Source organism: Coenobita brevimanus, chromosome 100, assembly GCF_032717465.1.
Source record: "Coenobita brevimanus isolate Jiangsu-jjx chromosome 100, ASM3271746v2, whole genome shotgun sequence".
In the NCBI taxonomy this organism is placed as follows: domain Eukaryota; kingdom Metazoa; phylum Arthropoda; class Malacostraca; order Decapoda; family Coenobitidae; genus Coenobita; species Coenobita brevimanus.
The window spans coordinates 25,897,294-25,920,586 of NC_137053.1; the positions used below are offsets into that span (position 1 = coordinate 25,897,294).

A 23,293-nucleotide genomic window follows, 5' to 3' on the forward strand; every position below is an offset into this window, starting at 1 on the left:
GTAAGATAGCATTAAGGGATGGGTAAACAGCACAGATATGTTGTCTGGGAATGACAGGATTGCTGAAGCCAGGGAGAGGAAAATTCAGAAGATTCAAGTTCAAGAGCATGAGGGCAAGATGTGTTGTTGCATATATATATATATATATATATATATATATATATATATATATATATATATATATATATATATATACACACACACACACACACACACACACACAAAACAATAACCAACTTTGGGCTTTGAAGTGAATAGAGAGAAATTAGGAGAATACAGAGAAGGGTTTGCTATCAATCGCCTCAAAGAACTAAGTCTCATTAAGGAAAAGAAGGTAAAGTTTAGAGGAAGTGTTCAACAGAGAGAAAATTAGAGGAGAGGCCACGAATTTTGCAGAAATGAGAAGGTGAGTCAGACAGTAGTTCCAAGCCTCTCTATTGGCCGTCGCAGGGAGAGGGACGGATGGTGGGGGCTTTTATGGTCAACCCCTGCCTTCCCCCCGGCCCGCCGAGGACTCCTAGGCTGGGTGTTGAAATGCCCTTTTTTTTTTTTTTTTTTTTTCAGAAAATGGACTATGGTGTGCAATGTGCTTGCAGTTTAGTGTTGACGGTTGGAGGAAATAGTACAGGAACGTATGCTGGCCTAGTCTCTGTGTTATTGAAATACTGGAAAGGTTCAGCAAAGGGGGGTGGTTAAAAGCTGATTCCAAGGCCTGATGAAACGGGAGTTCCAGCTCTTTCTAACATCAGCTTTTCACTCACCATGGGAGTACTGCCCTGTTCTACTGGTGCTTCAGTCTACTCCCTGTAGTCTGGCAGTGAAGGGGTTAATGATGGGTATGTCTAACGGCTCCAGTTGGAGGAGTTACCCCGAAGATGATATTAATTATTTGGTAGCAGCACGTATATAACTTTCTCCTCGTTACCTGGTTAAAACGTTTACGATACAAATCATAACCAAACCACAACTACCATCAACAGTTCAACCACCACCACCTCAAGAGCCACCATCCTGGGTACCAAAAACAGAAAACAACAAACAAAAGTGGAACAAAATTACCAGATTAAAAAAAAAAAAAATGCTTCAATATTCATGTCCCCGATTTAAAAAAGAAAGAAAAAACTACCAACCGCTTGTACAGTTCCATCCCCTTTAACCCATTTCTACTGCTCGGCTGTACCACAGTATTCACCGTTTTTTTGGATCCAGGAGTTCCCTGATCGACAGTCTTTTAATCCACCGGTTTGTCACTATTTCTTAGATCTGTGGACTTTCTTTTCGATCCAGAGTATTTTTTCCTTTTTATTTCTATTTATTTATTTATTTTTTCTGAAGGGGAGTTTCTTTGGCTTGGAAGTACATATTTCTTCGAAGCAAAATTTATTATTATTATTATTATGGGACTGCTGAGGAATGTATGTGGAGTACAGAGAGTGGATAGGATACGAAATAAAGTGATCCATGAAAGATGTGGAGTGAGGAAGTCTGTGGACACCAGAATCGAAGAAAGTGTATTGAGATGGTATGGTCATGCGGAGAGAATGGATAACAATAGAATGGTGAAAAAAGTATATCTGAGCGAATTTGAAGGAGGGAGGAGGCGAGATAGGCCATGGAGAAGGTGAAGGGATATGGTGGATGATTGTGTGAGGAAGAGGGGTTTGGAAGTCGGTTAGGCTAGGGGACTGACAAAAGAGATCGAGCAGGCTGGATGAATATTGTAAGAAGTGCATGATCAGGGATTTGGCACCCCTTTTTAACATGACAGCGTCCGGATTGACTCTATCGGATACGTTTATGTTAAGCTACAGAACATGGTGAATGTTTTTGGCGTAGCAGATAGAGCCAAGTTTCCGTGGGTTTGAATGGTGAGTGTCCCATTGGACTGGGCAAATGTGGGCTGCCTGGACGTTGCTACTCCTTACCCTGCCCTAGGATGGGAAAGGAGGTCCGAATGATTATGATGATTTTTATTATTATTCTTGATGTTGTTGTTGTTCTTACTGTTGTTTTTGTTATCATCATTATCATCATCATCATCATCATAATCATTATTATTATTATTATTATTAGTGGTAGTAGTAGTAGTAGTATCATTTTAATTATTACACATGTATACATCGAGAAAATTGTTTTGATTATTTCATACGATTTTTATATATTTCTGGGTGCTGAATTAAAAAATGAAAAACATTTTTCTCCATCAGGTAACATTTTTCACAAAACACTTATTTTTAGTTTTCAGATATAGTTTCTTCTTTTTTTTTTTTTTTAATCATTTAGCACTATATAATAATTTACATATGGATATTTTATTACCATGGTAATATATTTGAGTTTAGTGTTTTCTAACATTAGAATCGGCATTAAAAAAAAAAAAAAAAAGCTATTTTATCTGATAACAGCTAGAAACAAGCTGGAACACAACATGAGTCATGTCAGTATTGGAGTGCAGCAAACGTATCTCAGTGTGATTCAGTTAGCTGACTATTGCACTTATAAAATACTTTTAGTGGAGTGTTTTATTTCTTTTGTTACGGTAATATTTATTTTTAAAAGTGGTTTATTGCACTGATGCTTGCTTTATTGCATTGACATATATGGTCTGGTGCAGAAACATGGCGGAGAATATAATACAGAAGAATGGAGACTCTCTCTCTCTCTCTCTCTCTCTCTCTCTCTCTCTCTCTCTCTCTCTCTATATATATATATATATATATATATATATATATATATATATATATATATATACTAGAGAAATTATATGTGAGTTATGGGATATATAATGTTGTTTCCTTTATGTATATATTTAAAGAATTATTACATTGACTCAGTATTTTCATTTTTAATTAATTTATAACAGTATTGTATAGACTGACTGAAGTTTACAGATTGCTATATTTTAATTTTCTTTTTTAACTTTGAATTAAAATGTGATGTGATGGAAACATTCTAAACGTATATTTTTTTTACTGTGTTCATAAGTGCAATGGAAAAATAAAACTGTTTTTAATGACTAATTCTGCAGACCTGTGTTTTACTATTACCTCTGCCAAGGAGGTTATGTTTTACCCCGCATTGGATGGTTTCTCTGTTTGTCTGTCTGTTAGCAGGATTACTCAAAAAGCTATGAACGGATTTTGATGAAATTTTGTGGTAGGGTGGGCAATGGACGAAGGAAGAAACTAGTAAATTTTGGGCCGGATCCGGATCCGGAGTATCCTGCACAATATCTCCAAAAGTTGTCAATGAATTGCAATGAAATTTTCTGGGAAGATGCACTATGGTCCAAGAAAGACTTGATAAAATTTTGGGGCGGATCCTTTGTAATGGCAATGGCATTGGTGGAGGTAAGAGCTCTCTGATCGGTTCCTAGTTATTATTTTGGAGTAGACTTTCCGGACCCCCACCATATTGAGATCAATTTGGGGGGAGGGAGTGGTGGAGGGGTTACAGTTTACAGTCGAATCTGTCTAATTGCTTCAAACTCTTTTCCTTCATTCTAAACCACAGTCTTTCTTAGGACAACAAAGCCTAATGACATTGTTTATGGTTCCATTGTATTTTTTTCGGAATCATTTTCTTTTTCTTTGGATACGCAGGCTTTATTTCTGGGCCTAAATCGTTTATTTCTATCAAATTCAGATATTTCTCTCCGGCAAGGAGAGTACTGTATGTTTTCACCTCTGTTTGTTTGTTAGCTTGTCTGTCAGCAGGATCACTCAAAAATTAAAAGAGATAGATAGCCCATGTCCCAGGGAGCAATCTATTAACTTTAGGGACCGATCCGGACCGTATTTCAGATTGTGGATCCGATTTTTTTTTTTTTTTTTGAAACCCTAACCAGTGATGACAAAACGTAACCCACTATGAGGAATGTCTTGGAAATTACGTTGCCTTTGTCGGAGTGATACGCTCCACTGAGTGCTCCTGTAGTTTGTTTCTGCTTTTACAGCTTTTCGTTCTGACCAAAATGCTACTGTTTCATATCTTTTACTTCTTGCATACGAGAGAGACTGCACTTTTTCCACCCATAGCTATTTTTTTTTTTCTAATGCACAGACTTTTTCGGATCTTTTGCCTCCTTTGAAATCCACAACTTTCTTTGACGACACTTTTTTTTTTTTTTTTTATTGTCACAGTTGCTCTGTTGTCCATTTTTTTTTTAGATCCTCACATTCTAGATTTACTCCAGTCTCTGATCCACAGAACCGTAGTCTGTCCTCCGATCCATACTGTGTCCTTTGATCCATACTGTGTCCTCTGATCCTTAATGTGTCCTCTGATCCATACTGTGTTCTCCGATCAACACCCTGTACGCTTTATCCACACCCTACCCACTGATCCACTCCCTGTCATCTGACTTATGATTCACACCCAGTCTTTAGATCCACACCCTATCCTCTGACGAACATCCTTTCCTCCATCCTCTGATCCACACCATGTTTTCTGCCCTTTGATCCACATTCTATCCTCTGTCCACTGATTAGCATCCTGCCCTCTGATCTACACATTTTCCTCTGTTCAACACCTTATCCCTTGATCCACATCCTGTCCTCCGATAATCACTTTGTTCTCTGATCCATACCCTGTTCTCTGGTCCATGCCCTGTCTCCTGATCCACACCTTGTCTCTTAACCACACCCTGTTCTCTAATCTACACCCTGTTTTCTGATCGATGTCCTGTCTGCTGATTCACACCTTGTCTCTGATCTACACCTTGTCTCTGATCCACACCCTGTTCTCTGATCCACGCCCTATCTCCTGATCCACGTCTTGTTCCCCGATCCACAATCTATCCTATGATCCACACCCTATCCTCTCATCCGTACCGTGTTCTTTGATTCACAACCTGTCTTCTGATCCACACTCTGTCCTCTGATCCACACCCTGTTCTCTGATCCACACCCTGTTCTCTGATCCACACCCTGTTCTCTGATCCACACCCTGTTCTCTGATCCACATTCTGTCTTTTGATCCACACTCTGTCCTCTGATCCACACCCTGTTCTCTAATCAACACCCTGTCTTAATGTACGCCCTGTCCTCTGGTCCACACCCTGTCCTATGATCCACACCTCCTCTGATCTATACACTGTCTTCTGGATTGTGACTCACACGTTGTCCTTTGCTTGCCATTCTGTTCATTGATTAGTTGAAAGAATCTATATTATAATGATCCTATTTCTGTGTGTTTGTTGGTTTGCTTGTTACCGTAACACAGCAAAAACTGCTCAGCGTAGCGCATTTTTTTTGTTAGAGAAAGGCATCATTAAAATGTTTTAACCTGAAGAAGAAAACAATTTCCAGTCCAATCGGGCCACCATTTCTCGAGTTATGACTCATTTCTGGCCTTTGGACATAGAAAATGGGCTGTCAAAGGTGATCATTAAGTTAGTGATGATAAAACTGAGTGAAGAAGCAAGCATTAACACAGACATTTTTATTTACCTTCTGAAGGAATCAGAGCCACCCCTCTACAAGAATGTTTTCCAAAGAACAGTGGAAATGTCTGGATAGTTAGTTAGTTAGATTAGATTCGTTCTTCTAAAAAGGAGAACACGGGCATGGAAAGCCCGTCAGAGTAGTTATTCTTACTTCTAGCAGGCTATTCTCTATAGAGGAGGAGGGTAGGCAGTAACCACCCTCAAAAGCACGGCAGTTGGAGTTCTTCCAATGATACCTGATGCCATCTGGGATCTGTCTAAGCCACCGAGAGGGTGGTCATTGAAGCTGGAACGAAGATGGGCTGTTGCAGGACAGTCCAGGACATAATGAATCAAAGGCTGATCGCTTTGTTCAAGACAGTGAGGGCATGGTTCAGGGTTACTACCTGTTATCTGACTGTAACAGGGAAATCCTAATCGTAATCTACGAATACGTACGTGTGATTGGAGTACCAGGTGCAACTGATAGGGGTGCATAGGACGTTGCTGTGGCGTACCATTTTGCCGAGCGTGATCCCTCCTAAACTTGTGTCTCGTGTTCTTCACGTGACATGTGGCCTATGGTGGTGGTCACCCTGCGCATGACAGCAGAGATACTGGATCGTAAAGGAAATGTTACCTGAGGAAGAGAGCAGGCCTGCCGAGCAGCAACGTCAGCATTTTCATTCCCTGCAATGCCAACAAGTCCAGGTAGCCAATGAAGAAAAATTTCACCACCTCTCCTAGTGATTGACTCAGCCACCGTCATGATACTTGTCATGAGATGGATATTATCAGGGAATCGATGCACCATGAGGCCGTGGAGGGAAGAAAGGGAGTCTGTATGGATAACGACACGTCGAGAGAGGTGTCGATCAGCATGTCTAAATGCAACCAACTCAGTTTGGTATGCAGAGACCCCAGAGGATACCCACCAAGTCTCGACATGAGTGCCACAGACCATTGCAGCTCCTGCATTCCCCTGAGCATCAACCGACCCATCGGTATAATAAATAGCAGAGTTTGGTGCGTGAAGGTCTGCCACACGTCAGAGTCCATCCTGGCGTAGTACAGCAGGAAATGAAGACCTTGGAGTCCCTGACAAAGGAAGAACATATGTAAAAGTTGAAGTTCACCAAGGTGGTGCAGGTGAGTATCCAGGACAGGGCAAATCAGGGTCTCCTATAATGGCGTCAGTTACATCCAGGCGTCAGATGATGTCAGCAGTTGCAAGAATCCAGTCCCCTTCCGGGTGTGGATGTGGGGGTCGACTTAGAGTACGCTGAAGTAATGCAGACACAGGAAGATGTGATTGATGTCGGCAGAGTTGAGCAGTGACAGCCGTTGTTCGTGCCCATATCCGATACTTAAGAGACGGGAAGGCACTCTCAGCTCTGAGGTTGACAAGACGAGTCCATGGGGGTGCACCGAGCATGACACGCAGAGCAGTGTTCTGGATAACTTCCAGAGACCTGCTGAGCTTTTCAGAGATGTTTATTAAGCACGGTGCACTGTAGTCCACTATCGAGCGAATGGCATGCACATAAAATATTCTGAGGACCCAAAATGAGGCCCCTAGAGAGTGACTACAGAGGGCTCTGAAGGCAGAGGTACAGGTAGCAGCACGTTCTCGTAAATAGCGGGCATGGCAACTGAATGTTAACCGGCTGTCAAGCCAAACACCTAGGTATTGGTGATTGTGAACCACTTCCAGATGATGACCCCCCAAAATAAGAGGACAATCAGGTGGACGTAGACCAAAAGGCAGGCATTTTGATTTTTCAAAGTTGACCTTGATTCCAAGGTCACAGCACTTGTCATATAAGCAGGCAAGGGCGACTGGTGCCTGTACAAAACAGTTCCTTTGTGAAAAAACAAGAGCAAGATCATCCGCATAACAGAGTAGTGTAACACCACGGCCATAGTTGGTATTAAGGAGGCCCTCAATGAGTACATTAAAAAGAAGAGGGCTCAAACACACTGCCCTGTGGAGTGCCGTTCTCATGCGGGTAAGAGGCAGAAATGTGACCCTGGAAGCAGACTCGAGCTGATCGGTTATGAAAGAAATCCTTCACCCACGAGAGAAGTCTTCCCCCCACCCCTTTAGCTGCAAGAGCTGCCAGGACAGCAAGAGGGTTGGCTATCTCAAGAGCCTTCTCGAGATCGAGGAAAACAGCCATACCATGACCGCGTCTCAGCGTACCCAAAAGGAAGCGAGACAGTGTATCGTGCTTCTGCCCGGGAGAAAGGCAAAAAGATGTGGATGGAGAGGGCCTAATCTCCAAGCAAGCTGTGAAAGCACTAGCCTTTCCTCAGTCTTAGCTATGCAGCTGAGAAGGGAAATCGGCCTCATGTTGGTTGGGTCACGAGGTTTGGGTATGGGGTGAATAATGGCTGTTTTCCACGATCTCGGGAGGCGACCTTCCGCCCATGAACAGTTGAACAAATCAAGGATAGTGGCCTTCCCACTAGGGCCAGCATGGGCTAGGAAGGAGTACACTACACCATCACTTCCTGCAGCTGTATCCCGCCTGTTTTTAAGTGCCCTGTCGAGTTCATGATTGGTAAAAAGGTGGTCAGTGACATCCAAGTGGGAGCAAGCTGCCTCAATTGCTTCCACACGAGGGTCTACAAGGCGTGCCTGCAAGTCCCTGACATCTTGCGGTACCACACTAGAAGCTGTGCGTGTAGCAAAGAGGACTGCAAGACGTTCGGCCTCGCCCGCTGGATCAGGGTGGGATGGTGGGATGGGAAGCCGGGGACTGGACACATATTTAATACGGGCCCACATCTCTTTAAGAGTGGAGTGGCAGTCTAGGGACCAGCACCATTTTATCCAAGCCTCCTCCCTTGTACGGCGTTTTTCATGGGAAACATGTCGCGCCACTGCAGCCAGGTATTTCCTTGTAGGTGAAGAGGGTCGTCGTCGAAATGTCTTTCGTGCCGAGTTGAGCCGATGGTTTAGTTCACGGACCCTCTCATCGTAATACCAATGGTCTTGAAAGAGAGCCGTGGGGCTCTTCGTAAGGGGAATACTGGCAGTGGCGGCACGATGAAGTGTATGGGCAACATGTTCTGCATAGTCCTCAAGGGTGGATGGAGGAGCGACAGAGACTAGCGCGACCTGAACAGCCTCAGCAAATGTTGGCCAGTTTGCCCGTCGGAGGTCCCAGCGAGGTGGAGGCGGCGGAGGAGGTGGGAGTGGGGCCGCTGGGAGATCCGTCACCAGAGCGAAATGATCGCTAGTGAGGTATGGGTGTAGGGACCACCTGGACACACTGGCAAGAGGAGAAGAAACGAAGGAGAGATCAAGTCTACCACCGCTTACGTGGGTGGGCTCAGACAGATCGTTCAAGAGGGCTACTCCAGGGAATTCTTCTAAGGCCATGGCAAGGTGGCGACCATCTTCATTTGTTGAAATTGGCGAGGAAAGAACAGGGTGGTGAGCATTAAAATCTCCTGCAATAAATGTGGACTCCACTGCAGCATGAGCCATAATCTCTCCCAGATCAAGGGTCCCTGTTGGATTTTTATAGACATTGAAAAATGTCAGGGAGGTCGAGGCAAGATGCAAAACAACACCTTGCACCTCTATGCCCTTGCCGCAGTGTATTGGAGGGTCGTACTCGTGGCAGGGAGATGTAATCCCGAACGAGGATAGCACATCCTCGTGTAGTACCCCTGATCCGGGGGAGAAAAAAGCCCTTGATGCCTCTGAGTTGAAAAGTGGAGCTGCGGGGTAGGAGTGTCTCTTGGAGCAGGAAGACATGTATGTTTTCCTGAGCAGCCACCTCCTGGAGGTGGGCGAGCTTGTTCTGTGCCCCTAAGCAGTTCCACTGTAGGACTCGGAGGCTGGCAGCAGTGTCTGGCACTGGGGAGGATCTGTTGGGAGTCCGAGGGCCCTCCGCTCTTCCTCGATCACTGCTGTGGCTGGTGTGAGTCCCGGAGGAATGTTGACTGACATTTGGGGCGAGGCAGAGGAAGCTCGGTTGGTATTGGCTCTTCCACAGTTGTCTGTGTGGGAGGTGATGCAGGAGGTACTAGGGTAGGAGGGCGTGGGTGCTGCTTTGCCTCCACCACTTGGTCGACAATCGTGTCGACGGCCTGCACTAATAGTGCCGTTTCCAGACGCCTGCCGAGAATCGTGCCCAGCATCTGAGCCAGGCTTCTGGCAATTTCTGTGCCCAGCATTTGCAGTTCTTCCCTTGTGAAGACTATGAGAGGAGAGTCCGTGTTGTGCGGCATGGGTGGAGTAAACTCCTCGACTGTCTTCCGAACTGGAGGGGGAGGAGGGTGATGGACCTCCGCGGTCGTCGTGTGACGAGTGAGAGCAGGTTGGAGTGGCGGAAACGCTGCCTCGTCTAGCACTGGAGGTGCAGCTGCTATTGGACTGCATTGCTGTCCCCAAATGAAGGTTCCTGGAGGTGCCGGTTTGTTGCTGCTTGCCTGTTGCTCCTTTACCTAGGCAACTTGGCATTCTCGCCCCCAATCGACCAGTGCTACTCTGGTAGGGCAGCTGGGGCGCCACGCATGGTGTTTTCCCGAGCAGTTGGGGCAGCGGGTGGAGACAGCCTCCTTGGCCTTGAATTTGGCCAAGCACCTCTCCGTTTCATGCGGGCCACTGCACATCCTGCAGACTGTGGCCCGGTTGCAAGTGGCTCTGTGGTGGCCGTATCGCTGGCACCTGTAACAGCGGAGTGGCTCGGGGGTGAAGGGGCGGAGGTGGTATTCTCCCCAGTTCCCCAGGTCGATCACAGGGATCAGAGGACCCCGCAGGTTGACAACAACCTGTCGAGTCTCCTCCCTGGTACGCGCTTCCTGGCAGCGGGTTGCCTCTTCGACCTGAGGGTGCTGTAACAGTATCTCCACGGGCATCCGCAAGGGGTAGCCCATGACGACTGCCTTTCTGTTCTGCTGCCCAGGTGTCAGCTCTATTAGTTTGACAGGGAAGGCCTTGTCCTGTGCTGCTGCCCTCAATAGGTCGTAAGCTCCCTCGTCTTTCGGCACCAAGACTGAGCTCCCATCTTTCCCGATTAGATTGGAGCATCGCAGACCCGGCAGGTGACGCTCCAGTGTGGCTACAGCGTCGTAACTGGTCGCATGCCCCTCTTGTACAGGCACGCGGAACACTGGGAAAGAAGAGCGAGGTGGAGGGCACACGGCTACCGACACGGAGGGATGCCTCCATGGCACCGAAGTCCTGGATGCTGGAGGAGGGGTGTTTCCCTGCAGCGCTCGCCATGGTTTGCACACCACAGGGATAAATCCATTGGCATCAGGAGAGTAGACAGCTGTAGCAAAATGGGCAGCTTCAGCAGGAGAGCCGGCAGTAGTAGGTGCTGTTGCAGCACGGACTTTCTGTGCAGCCAAGGCAGCAGGTGGTGGCACCTTGGCGGTGATGGGTGCCTGAAGGCGCAGGAGCACAGAGGGAGTGGCGGCTGGATGGGTGGCACCAGCGGTCTTTCCTTTTGTTCTGGGAACGGGAGGAGGAGCCGAAGCATCATCCTCCATTCCCTCATGCACACGTGCAACCTTGGTTGCACGTGCACGTGCCGAAGAGGAAGGGGGGCCTGAGGCAACAGGCCGCGCATGGTGAGCAGTCTCCTTAAGCCTAGGGGAGTTAGGTGAAGCAGAGGCGTTGCCAGACGTCGACGAGTGGGAGCTCGCATCTGAAAGACGCCACTCCCACTTCGCGCCTGGCACGGCAGCAGGGCGAGACATCCTCTGCTGGGAAAGGGTTTGATGGGCTTGGCCTGTGGGTCGGGGGATTTGTGTCCTCCTAATCATGTCCCTGAGGGACAGACACACAAACACACACAAATGTTACTCACACAGACACACAACATATACCAGGCACACACAAAAAACAAAGCAAACACACTAAAAAATAAACTAGAAAGCACGGCAAAAAAAAAAGGCCCTACAGTAAAGGGTACCTATTCTCCCTGCCCTCTAAAGGGCGACGTAGGAGACCCGCTACTGCCCCCTGTGGGACTTGTCCTAACCCTAGCAGAAAGAGCCGCCCCTGACGCTTCCTATAACCAGGCCCTAAAGGCCCCCCTTAATGGAAGTGCCCTAACGGCACCCCTTCAGGGTTCGGCATCATACCACGTCAGGGGACACTAACGGCTAGCCGTGAAAAAAAAAAAGCACATAAACACAGACAAACACACGCAAACACACCAGACAAACACTCTCACAGTCAGGCAGTGGCTGTCTGTCAGGGACAGAGTTGAGCCTCGAGTATAGTAAACAGAAACTCAGTCTCTGTAACAGAGACTGAGTCCCAAAAGAGAAAGAAAAACCAGGAAAAGCTGGCAAAATTCCACCCCAGTAAACGAGACAGAGTCCAGTCTGAGAGAGAGAGTGGCCAGAGCTCCGAACCAGACGGCGTCTGAGCAAGGAGTCCCAATGTCTGGAAGCATACAGAATCTAAATAATAAACTATTTTTGTGTCTTTCTGTCTGTGGAGTTGTTCGTTTCTTTCACGAGAACGGTGATACATATCGACCTAATGCTTTTTGCATTAGGTCGGAGTAAGTCCAGGGAGTGTCAGAAAAATAAAATTGGCGATCGGACGCGACGCGAAGGCGCAGAATTGTCGGAAATCGCTACACATGAAAATGTGCGAAGATAATTTTTTCGACTTTTTGGTCAGAGTTGGTCATTGTGGGCTCGGTAATGGTATGGAAACAAAAATAACGGTATTTGCATCTAATTTGTTCTGGAAATGCTGTTAGTTAGTCCCGCAACTTTTTGTGGACAAGCATTAGTAGGATATAAAATACGTTCTTCAGCTATAACAGCTAAGGAAATGGATATGACAAATTATCTGTGAAACACTAACCAATTGATAAAGCAAACATGAGAGGATTGTAATATAAACATCAAGTGAGAGAAGCGGACTTGCGAAGAACAAACAGTCAAGGACGGGAGCAGTAGAAGGAAAAACATATTGACAGAAAAAGTTATATAAAAATAAGCAAAACCACATTTCATGGAAAGATAGTAAGCTGATAGAAAAACAAGAGAAGAAAGCAAAGCCACGAAAAGAAAGTTTGAAGAGAAAATGATGGCAACGAAAAAAAACAATCAATCAATCAATCAATCAATCAAGAGAGAGAGAGAGAGAGAGAGAGAGAGAGAGAGAGAGAGAGAGAGCGAGGAAAAACATAAACATTGCAATTAATTAAGAAGACCTCACATAACACCAGAAGTCAGAGGTGGTGGTCATATACGAGAATTTTGGGTTGCAAGTTGAAAGTACGGGAACTCAATCCTAAGCTGGGGTAGAAAACATCATGAAGATCTAAATTTCATTATGACAAAAACCACCATGTTTAAAAAAAAAATTTCTTTGCTAATACCATATTGCCAATCCTGCCTAAAGTAGCCCGAGCTTCAATTCAGTTCGGATGGTTGGTATTAGTGCCTAAATTATGACGTAAAGCTGGGAGACGCCATGGGATGTGTGTAGGAAGACTGTTAGTCGTTGGTAAAGGACCGAAGTCCATGCTCAGATACGTAAAATCTGAAAAAAAAAAAAAAAAAAAACTTCTATGCAACATTCTCCTTAAAAATAAATGAAAATAGATGAAAACAAATGCATCAGAGAAAATAAAAAGGAGATAAAGAATAAAGAAAACATCATTAGATACCACCTATGTAGTACAGAAAGACCACAGCCTTCCACTACCCTAAAAATCATAGCATTCAAACATCCTCCGGAATACTATTTTTTTTTTTTTTCGGCTCCTCAACTAAACAATCCCGAAGCCTGCCATTAAGTTCCGATCCACGACCAGACGCAACACTTTAGCTTGAGAGCGAAAGGTCGGGGGAATAAAAGAATTCCAACACACGTAACCACAACGACAAACTTAATCCTAAATCCACACGCCGAGGCAAAAGCAGGCCCATTTTAGTGATAGCAGGAGAGAGGTGGGCAAAGTTGAGACAATAATTTGAGAGGGGAAAAAGACAAGGAGGGAGGGAAACAGAGAGGGAAAAGGGAATGAAGGGAGAATAGAAGTACAAAAGAGCACGAACGGAAGAAACCAGCAACAGACCTGTTGGTCCCTTCACGGCTGATTGTTATAGAGAATTCTCGGTTATAACTAACTTGCTCCATGAGTTCAAGACAAGCATAGGAAAACAGGAAGGCTACCCTCACCCACCAAACCTCCCAGTCGAACCTGGCAGGATATAGTGAGAAGGATTATTATTCATCAGAGAAAATCTTTCATGAGAATTTCCTATGAGAAAGGGAAAGGAAATATTCTATACTATCTATATGAAAAAGAAAGTAACATTAAGTCAACAATATGTATCGATGTTGTTCTGCGGTTGAGTACCCCAAGTTCTGAACTGTAAAGAAAAAGAAAGAAATCATATTAAAGAAATAAATTACTCGGGTTAGAAGATAAAACTTTACCCAAGCAATTCTTAATTGTTAATAATGTGTCACAATTTATTTCTCTGAAGTGCAATTTGTTCCATATATTTACAGATCTGTTGAATAAGAAATGCTCAGCTGCATGTGACTGTAATATTTCCCCATTTAGTTTATGACACCTCCAGTATGATTTTACTGATTAATTGAGAAATAGTTATTGACAACCATATCATCTTGGCTTATCTGTATTTTGAATTCTTGAAGTAAATCTCCCCGTAACCAGCTCTTGGCTGAGGTACAAAGATTCATATATTCTTGTAAGCAAACGAGGTCGAACATCCTATCGGACACCTCCCAGTTTAATAGGATTTCTCACAATCCCATGGAAGAAATTAAGAAAGAAGTCAACGTTGTGAATAAAGCTATCAGTGCCACTACAAACGGAGGGAGAAGGCATCACTCGGTGCAATAATGAAACTATTACATGCACAAAATGTACAACTACATGCACAGGATGAAGGACTCAAAGAACAATTACAAGTGCAAAGCGTAGAACAAGTGCAAAGTGTACAATGACAGGCTCAAAGTGAAGAACAGAAAGGGTTCAGGAACGAAATCAAAGAACAGTTATTACAAGCACACAGTGAACAGCTAGAGGAATTACAGGAGCAACAGAGGGAGTTACAGCTGAGGATGCATGGACAGCTAGATGCTTTCATGGGGGAAATGAAGGAAGACTAACAACAGCTGAAGGAAGAAGTTTACGTTGAGCTACAGCAGTAAAAGAGTGGGGTAAGCAATAATGTAATAGAGTGTAGACAGCATAAAGACGACCAGTTGAAGCATGCAGATGGCCATTTGGGATAATTTATGACAGAATTGAGGCTGTAGAGAAATATGCATTGCTGAGCCTCAGGTTAGTGTACAGGGAGTGTATGAACAAAAATAGACAGTGTATGATGAATCTTGACGACTCCCAAACATCTAAAAGTAGCAATACAGGGTTGAATAATCAGAATGCAGGAGTTTTAAGTCCTAGATTTAATTATGATGCCCCATTTTCTAGGCCCCAAACAAGTGAAGTGCATAGCTGTAATGGAGGTCCAATTAAAAAGAAACCTCAGGAACTTGATGGTAGAGTATTTTGGGAAATTTATCGTGTGCAGTTTGTGTTACTTGCTGATCAGAATGGTTGGGATGTTAAGTAGAGGGCAGTGCAGCTTGTTACTAACCTTGAAGGTGCCGCAATGAAAGTTCTAGGCCAGATATCAGTAGAGGAGAGGAATAATTATCAGTCCTTAGCAGAAGTGCTGGAGTGCATGTATGGGACCATGTACCAGACTGAGGTTTACAGCACAAGATTCTGGACCTGTTTACGGGCTCAAGTTGAATCCCTCCAGCAACTTGCTCATGACCTCGAGAGTCTAGCACACAAGGCGTACCCTGTAGCAGCACCTAACCTGTTGGCTATTCTTCTGAGGAACCAGTTCATCAATGCTTTTGATAGTGCAGAGTTGAAAGTGCAAGTGAAGCAGGCACAACCCAGAGGCATGCAACAAGCACTAGCCAGGGCTCTAGAATTTGAGTCCTATGTCATGTCCAGTACATCCACTTTTCACACAGGTCGTAGTGCAGGAATCAAAGCAAGAAAAGGGCAGGTACATGAAGCAGAAAATTATGAAGGAAGTTGCTGGTACTGTGAAACACCAGGACAGGAAAGAGGACTGCTACAAGTGGAAGAGGGAACAGGAGAAGATCAGAGGAAGTTGCTGGTATTGTGAGAAGCCAGGACATTGGAAAGTGGACTGCAACAAGTGGAAGAGAGAACAGAAGATCAGAGGAGGTTGCTGGTTCTGCGAGAAGCCAGGACACAAGAAGTTGGATTGTTACAAATAGAAGAAGGATCAAGAACGGAACAGTGAAAGGAAACCCACGGTTGGAACAAACGGGTGTTAGTCATGTGGTGAGGTGGGACACTTCAGCTGTGATTGTCGAAATTAGAAGGACGGCAAGAAGAAGGCTGCACAAGATGAGAGGGATGCGAATAAATTAGTAAAGGCTGGTGACAAGAGGCAATAATTAGCCAGTTTTTTCATCAAAGAAGCCTCACCATTGAGGAAATACAAAAGAACCTTGATTGATAGTGTGCAAGAAGATGAAAGAACAGATGGCAAGCAGTGTAGTAGGAATGGGAATCTTAACAACAAATGCCACTGTACTATTGTGACAGGGCCAGTGTCAGCTGAAGAATGCCTGAAGAGGATGCATTTTTACAACGAATGCTAAAGTGGCTGGAACAGAGTACTGTGTGTCCATCTTAGGAAGAGGTTTCCAGGTTCAGCCCTGTGACTGAGAGCTACTGGAGTCAGTGGGACCTTCTTCATTTGAACAACAGAGTACTGGAATGTCAGTGGGAGACACCCGATGGCCTCAGCAAGTATTGGCAACTGGTGGTTCCGAAGAAAATGAGGTCCAAGATCTTGGATGAGTCCCAGAACCAGATCACAAATGGGCACCTAAGAGTGATGAAAACTCTAAGTTGGCTGCGACAGAGGTTCTACTGGATGGCATGCATCAGGAAGTTGAAGAGTGGTGTCGGGCCTGTGATGTATGCTGTGCCAAGAAGGGACCCAAGAAACGTGGCTGCGCCCCTCTTCAGCTGTACCAAGTGGGTGCATCAATGAAAAGAGTCATGGTGGACATTGCTGAACCTCTGCCACTCACTGAAAGAGCATACCGATATATATGTGTCGCCATGCACAGCATCACAAAGTGGCCAGAAGCCTGTGCCATCCCCAATCACGAGGCTGCAATTGTTGCTCAGGAGTTGGTTGACCAGTTTTGCTGTCGTTTTGGGATGGCACAAGAGCTACATTCAGACCAGGGTAGAAATTTCAAGTCTGCTGTGTTCCGTGAGTGCTGCAAGTTACTGGGGATCAACAAGACCAGGACGACTCCACTAAGGCCACAGTCAGATGGGATGGTAGAAAAATTCAACTGGACCTTAGGACAAGAACTGGCAAAGTACTATGAAGAGGAACAAACAGAATGGGACCAGAAATTACTTGCGTAGCTGATGGCATATCGGTCTGCAACGCATGAGTCTACTGGCTACACACCTGCAAAACTGATGCTGGACCACAAGTTCCATTTACCCATTAACCTGTTAATGAGAAGATCATCTGGTGAAGAGCTGCCTATAGACACCTCCAGCTATGCGAAGCATCTTCAGGAAAGGCTGGCTGAGGTACTATTGCGGCCAGGAGTTCTTAGCCACCCTCGTCCAGCCAACCCGTGTGTGTGGCAGCGTTGCATTCACGAGCACAGAAGTTGCCTTCGATGCATTTCTGTCGAAAAATATTCCTTCAGCTTTGGGCTTGTACTAATGGATAAAGAAATAGTAATATTTACTTTGAAGGTTTGACCCTGATAACACGAATATATCATACTGATTATTTAATAACTTGTTTCTCGTATAGAGCCAAGCAAGTGACAAATATGTATATTTGGTTCCACTCCACGACTTCCTGTAGGGTTGAACCAGTGAACATAGAGTGAACAAGTTCGAAGCATTCGTTTGTTAACAGAGAGAGAGAGAGAGAGAGAGAGAGAGAGAGCGTGTATGGTGGGCGCCTGTGATTTCTGGAATAATGAGGTGGAGGCAGACTGGCGCAGGGAAATGCAAGGGATGAGAAACCCTGGATTCCTGTGATCCATTGAAAACAGACCACAGTGTGAATATTTCTTCCATCAGTCACTAGAACTTGCCTTGCTTTGTGATTTTTTTTTTTTTTTAGGATTGCTTTCGTTGGAATAATGAATTAGGAGATAAATGCTGTTGATTTAACAAAAAGCTGTGCTTAAGAAAGTAATTTGCCTCTCTGTCCAGAGAGAGATATCCAGTTAATGAGAAAAATACTCATGAGTTTGCCAAAAATCTCCAGGTGCCAACCACCAGAGAGAGAGAAAAAAATGCGAACATAAGGCATTTAACAGAAGTTACGCGGCCTGCCAAATTATTTAACAAAGTCAACTGGCGTTACCCAGAATAAAACCCATCTTTCATTTTGTCCAAGGAGACGTTATCCTGGGAAAAATAAACTCCTTCGTCATCAGCCAAAGGAAAATTTCCCTGTTTAGCTCAAGCACTTTATTTACTCATATCGCATAAAATTATGTATCTGTAGCCGGAACGAAGCCCCTTATCTACTGCCTGGCAAACTCCCTGTAAAGAGTACCCGGTACTATTTTCTACCGACAGACTGAGTTAAGCGGTGAGACTCATCTTTCGTGTAAGGAAATCCACCCCGCCACTGTGTGTGTGTGTGTGTGTGTGTGTGTGTGTGTGTGTGTGTGTGTGTGTGTGTGTGTGTTGAATTGAGAGTCATCTGACTTGTGGAGCATGGTATGCGGGTTGGTAGGTTGATGACTGGGTGGGTGGATTGGTTAGTGTAGGCTGGTTGTTTCACAGGCGGATTAGGTGAAGTGAGTGGGCGAGAGGGAGGGAAAGGGTTGTTGGGCTGGTTAAGTGGGGTGGAGTGGGTTTCGTGCATTGTTTAAGTGGGGTGGGTGGTGGGGCTACCTGTAGGACAAGGCAGGAGACGGGTTTGTGTCGTCCTACTTTTGAGACATACTGTATTGAGTAAGGTTGTGGGTATGTGAGTTGATGGTGGGTGTGTAGATGGATGAACGGATTGTGGGAAAACAGGCCACTGGAGTTAGGTGATTTGAGTTAATGTCCGAGTTGGGAAAATCGGTGCACAGGGGATATTATTCTGGACTCATGCTGAAGTAGGTATATATATCCAGTGGGTCACAACAGGTCCATCGTGCAATACGTCTGTTGGTTAAGAGGTCTGTGTTTCAACTGCACGCATCAGTGGGTGATATAACCACGTCGGATAACAGTTTTATGGGGAAAATAGGTTCATTATGAAAAATACATCTATGGGTATACGACCATCTAGGAAACCTGCATCCATGGAGAGATTCAAGGTCGACGGAGAAATTGGTCCCTGAGGAGAAAATACATCAGTAGGGAAAATTAGTTCGTGGGGAAATAGGCTACGTGGAAAAGTAGGCGTTTTTGAAAAAAAAAAAAAAAAACATTAAGGAAAATAGGTCCATGGGGGATTGTGCTCCGAGGGGTGAAAATGTCCATTGATGAAAATATTCATGGGGTGAAATTAGGTATTAGGTCCATAGGGGCATACTCGTACTGTAAACATACATGGAGATATTTACAATAAATGGGACCTAAAATATCAAACTTTTAACAGCGATCGTTGCCTGGAATTAGGCTTACCACTACACACTTTGGACCAAACAACCATTTGCCAGACCCTGTTACCACTTCGTCATCCAGTCATTATATTTCATAATTTACTTTCATTTAGTCATTTAGGCATAGAAAGCCAACAGAAACGAAAGGAAAAATCCCTGTTTAACTGTGTTGAGCACCTCATTTCTCCACCTCATTCCTCAAAAATTCACGGGCACCCGATACTCTCTCTCTCTCTCTCTCTCTCTCTCCTTTTAACAAATGAATGCTTCGACCTTGTTCACTCTGTGTTCGCAGGTTCAACCCTACAGGAAGTCGTGGAGTGGAACCAAATATACATATTTGTCACTTGCTTGGCTCTATACGAGAAACAAGTTATTAAATAATCAGTATGATATATTCGTGTTATCAGGGTCAAACCTTCAAAGTAAATATTACAATTGCTTTATCCATTAGTACAAGCCCGAAGCTGAAGGAATATTTTTCGACAGTAATGCATCGAAGGCAACTTCTGTGCTCGTGAATGCGACACTGCCACATACACGGGTTGGCTGGACGAGGGTGGCTAAGAACTCCTGGCCGCAATAGTACATTATCAAGTGCGAGGAACTCTAAAGTTTTCAGGGGAAGTGATGAAAGGCAAGTATGATGGTAAGGCAAGTGAGGTGAGCTTCAAGGATGGTGACAAAGTTCGGTTATACAATCCTCAACAGAAGAAGGGGCGGTCACTGAAATTGCAGAGCCCGTGGGACGGGCCTTACAGTGTGTTGGACCGTCTGTCATATGTAACGTATCGGATTCGGGGAGGCAGGAAGTCTCGCCCAAAGGTGGTACATGTGAATCGTCTGTGGCAGTACCATGGGCTAGGAGAGTCTCCGAAAAATCGTGCGCTCCCACAGCCAAGAATGTTGAGGAGGACCACGGAGCTGAAGTACAAGAGGATGGTGACAGTTTTCCAAGAGAACTGCATCAGGAAGAGGACCAAGACATTCCAGGAGGAGTGGACTATGGGAAGGAGCAGGGACGTCGTCGGAAGTGGCATAAGAGAAGACCTGATAATTTGAAGGATTATTTTCTGTATAATTACATATTTCATTAGGATTCAGGGATACGTTTGAATACATTGTGTAGCTTTGGAAGGACAACAAAGGTCTAGGGAGGGGGGAGTGTTGAGAAGCGGGATTTGCTAATAAGCTAATAAGGAGAGTTCTCCGCACTTCTCGTATTATTCGATGGCGTGTTAGAGTTGCCAGATAGATTCCAGAGGGAAAGGGAAACACAAGTTACAGAAAGAAAAGGATTGGAGAGAGAGAAACTGGAGGGAGTAAGTGAGACATATATAATGAAAACTCGAATATGGAAGAAATGGGAAACGGAGGGGAGAGAGTGAATGAGGCTGGGGAACGTGGGCAAAAGAACTGGGAAGGTATATAACAGAGAGTGAGAGGGATGAGAAAGACTGAAAGAGTAATCGGAAGAGTGTGAAAAAAAGATGTCAGTGAGAGGAATGAGAAGGAAAGGGAATGGAAGTAGTGCGAGAGAGAGAGAGAGAGAGAGGGGGGGGGGTAAGGAGTGAGGAAGAGAGCAAGAGACGGGGGGTAAGGAGTGAGGAAGATAGATAAGAGACAGTGAGAGGTGAGAGGGATAAGTGAAAGTGAAAAGAGAGAAGGAGGAACTGACTAAGAAGTGGAAGGAAAAGGTCCGATTTATCCTTCCAGTTTCACACACTTTATACATTTTTGACACACACACACACACACACACACACACACACACACACACACACACACACACACACACACACACACACACACACACACACACACACACACACACACACACACACACACACACACACACACACACACACACACACACACACACACACACACACACACACACACACACACACACACACACACACACACACACACACACACACACACACACACACACACACACACACACACACACACACACACACACACACACACACACACACACACACACACACACACACACACACACACACACACACACACACACACACACACACACACACACACACACACACACACACACACACACACACACACACACACACACACACACACACACACACACACACACACACACACACACACACACACACACACACACACACACACACACACACACACACACACACACACACACACACACACACACACACACACACACACACACACACACACACACACACACACACACACACACACACACACACACACACACACACACACACACACACACACACACACACACACACACACACACACACACACACACACACACACACACACACACACACACACACACACACACACACACACACACACACACACACACACACACACACACACACACACACACACACACACACACACACACACACACGAGGGACAGTCCGGTGATCCCAGTGTTTTCTCCGAGCCTCTCCACTCAGCCACAGCCGCCTGCTCATCTGCTCCCTCCTGGTCACACCACACCACTATTGCCACTTCTCTGTTTTAGTGTTTTATCAAAGTTTGTCAAAGAGAAACGCCAATAAGTCTTTTTTCTCATTTGTCTTCCAGCATTAGAAGTAATATATATTTTATTCCAGCGTTTCAGTTTTGATGCGGTAAATCATAATTAATGTGTTATGTATGGTGACTCTGTATATATATATATATATATATATATATATATATATATATATATATATATATATATATATACTGTATATATGATTATAGGAGTCCAATTTCATTTACTGTATACCTTGTAACATTCTTCAAACCCATTGCTCACTCTTCTCACCTTCCAACTAACTGACACTCATACCCACGTGCCCTTCACTCCTCACACATCCATTTCACCATCCTCACACCTTCCAGCTCCATAGTCACTTTCCCCTTGACTAACCTCTGACTTTCCCCTCCTCACCCATCCTCTTCACCAACCTCGCACTTTCCTGTTTCATCCTCACCCTCCGCTTGAATAACCTCTTACTTTCCTCTACCCTGCACACCACACACTTCACCAATCGCTCACTTTCCTCTTCCCTCACCCACGCACTTCATCACCCTCACACTTTTCTCTTTCCTCATCAACTTCACGCAACCCCACATGACCGAACAAAAATATAAATAAAGTAGATGTCAGTTTCTTCCTGTGCATTCAGAGAGAAAATGGAAACTGTATACGGTGTCCTGATTGAAAGCATTACAAAAGAATATTACTGCGTCGTAAAAGAAGCTAGTATCCCGGTGTAAAAGCCACAATGGTGGCATACGTGAATGAAGTAGGTAACAGCGTCCTCAGTGAGGACATCCGTGTCCTCTTAAACATGATGGGATATCTGCAAGAGTAAGGGATGACATCCCAGGATACACTCAGTAAGCAGTAGTAGTAGTAGTAGTAGTAGTGGTGGTGGTGGTGGTGGTGGTACAGTAGTAGTCTGAGGATTGGAACTCATTCTACAACATGTACTAAGATATCAAAGCAGCAAATGCCCTCCTGCCCCTATTTTGCATCCTTGAAATGTTTTGGAGAGGACTGACCTTCCAAAAAATGATACTGTGAACTGATATAAAGTGGAATACATTATCAATGAAACAGACGACCTGAGCTGAGATTTCGTTGAAATCCATGTGCTCACCTTCCCTATTTCTTACAGCTTTTGTATCTGGTAGGGGGGCTGAATCTCCCAAGAATCATTGGAGGGGTATCATACTCCCTAAATACTGCAGTGAGGATGAGAGTCCATTGTACAAGTACTAAGATATCAAAGCCCATATCTGCCCTCCTTTAGCTGTTTCTGAGAAGTTTTAATTTGAAGACGGGGGTTAACCCCCTAAAAATCGATGATTGGATTACTGAACATAGTGGAAGATCTTCGGAGTCACCAGACGAACTTACCTGAGAAGTTTCTTTCATATCCATCAAACAGCGAAAGAGGAGCTAAGGCCTAGCCCCCCTCCCTCCCACGCACACACAAGGGCTAAAATTCGCCCAACGGTATAGGTCGAATTATCAAAAATGATACATCCCGATTCGCAGGATTGATAAAGTTGTTTATTCTTGTGCATGTAGAAGAAAACATGGAAACAACAAACCCAGTCCTGCAATACGCATGCCCATTTGAATGAATTACAAAATGATTTTCCTG

General features: G+C 44.8%; 1 protein-coding gene across 1 annotated transcript in view; it reads left to right on the forward strand.

The window, feature by feature from the left end:
• Positions 1 to 15,151: 15,151 nt before the first annotated feature.
• LOC145414612 (synaptogenesis protein syg-2-like) overlaps positions 15,152 to 23,293 on the forward strand; it is a 1,004,755-nt gene continuing 996,613 nt past the window's right edge. The window contains exons 1-2 of the mRNA XM_080284139.1: positions 15,152 to 15,265; positions 22,381 to 22,393. Of these exons, the coding sequence (XP_080140265.1) occupies positions 15,152 to 15,265; positions 22,381 to 22,393 (127 nt within the window). The remainder of the gene's footprint in view (positions 15,266 to 22,380; positions 22,394 to 23,293) is intronic.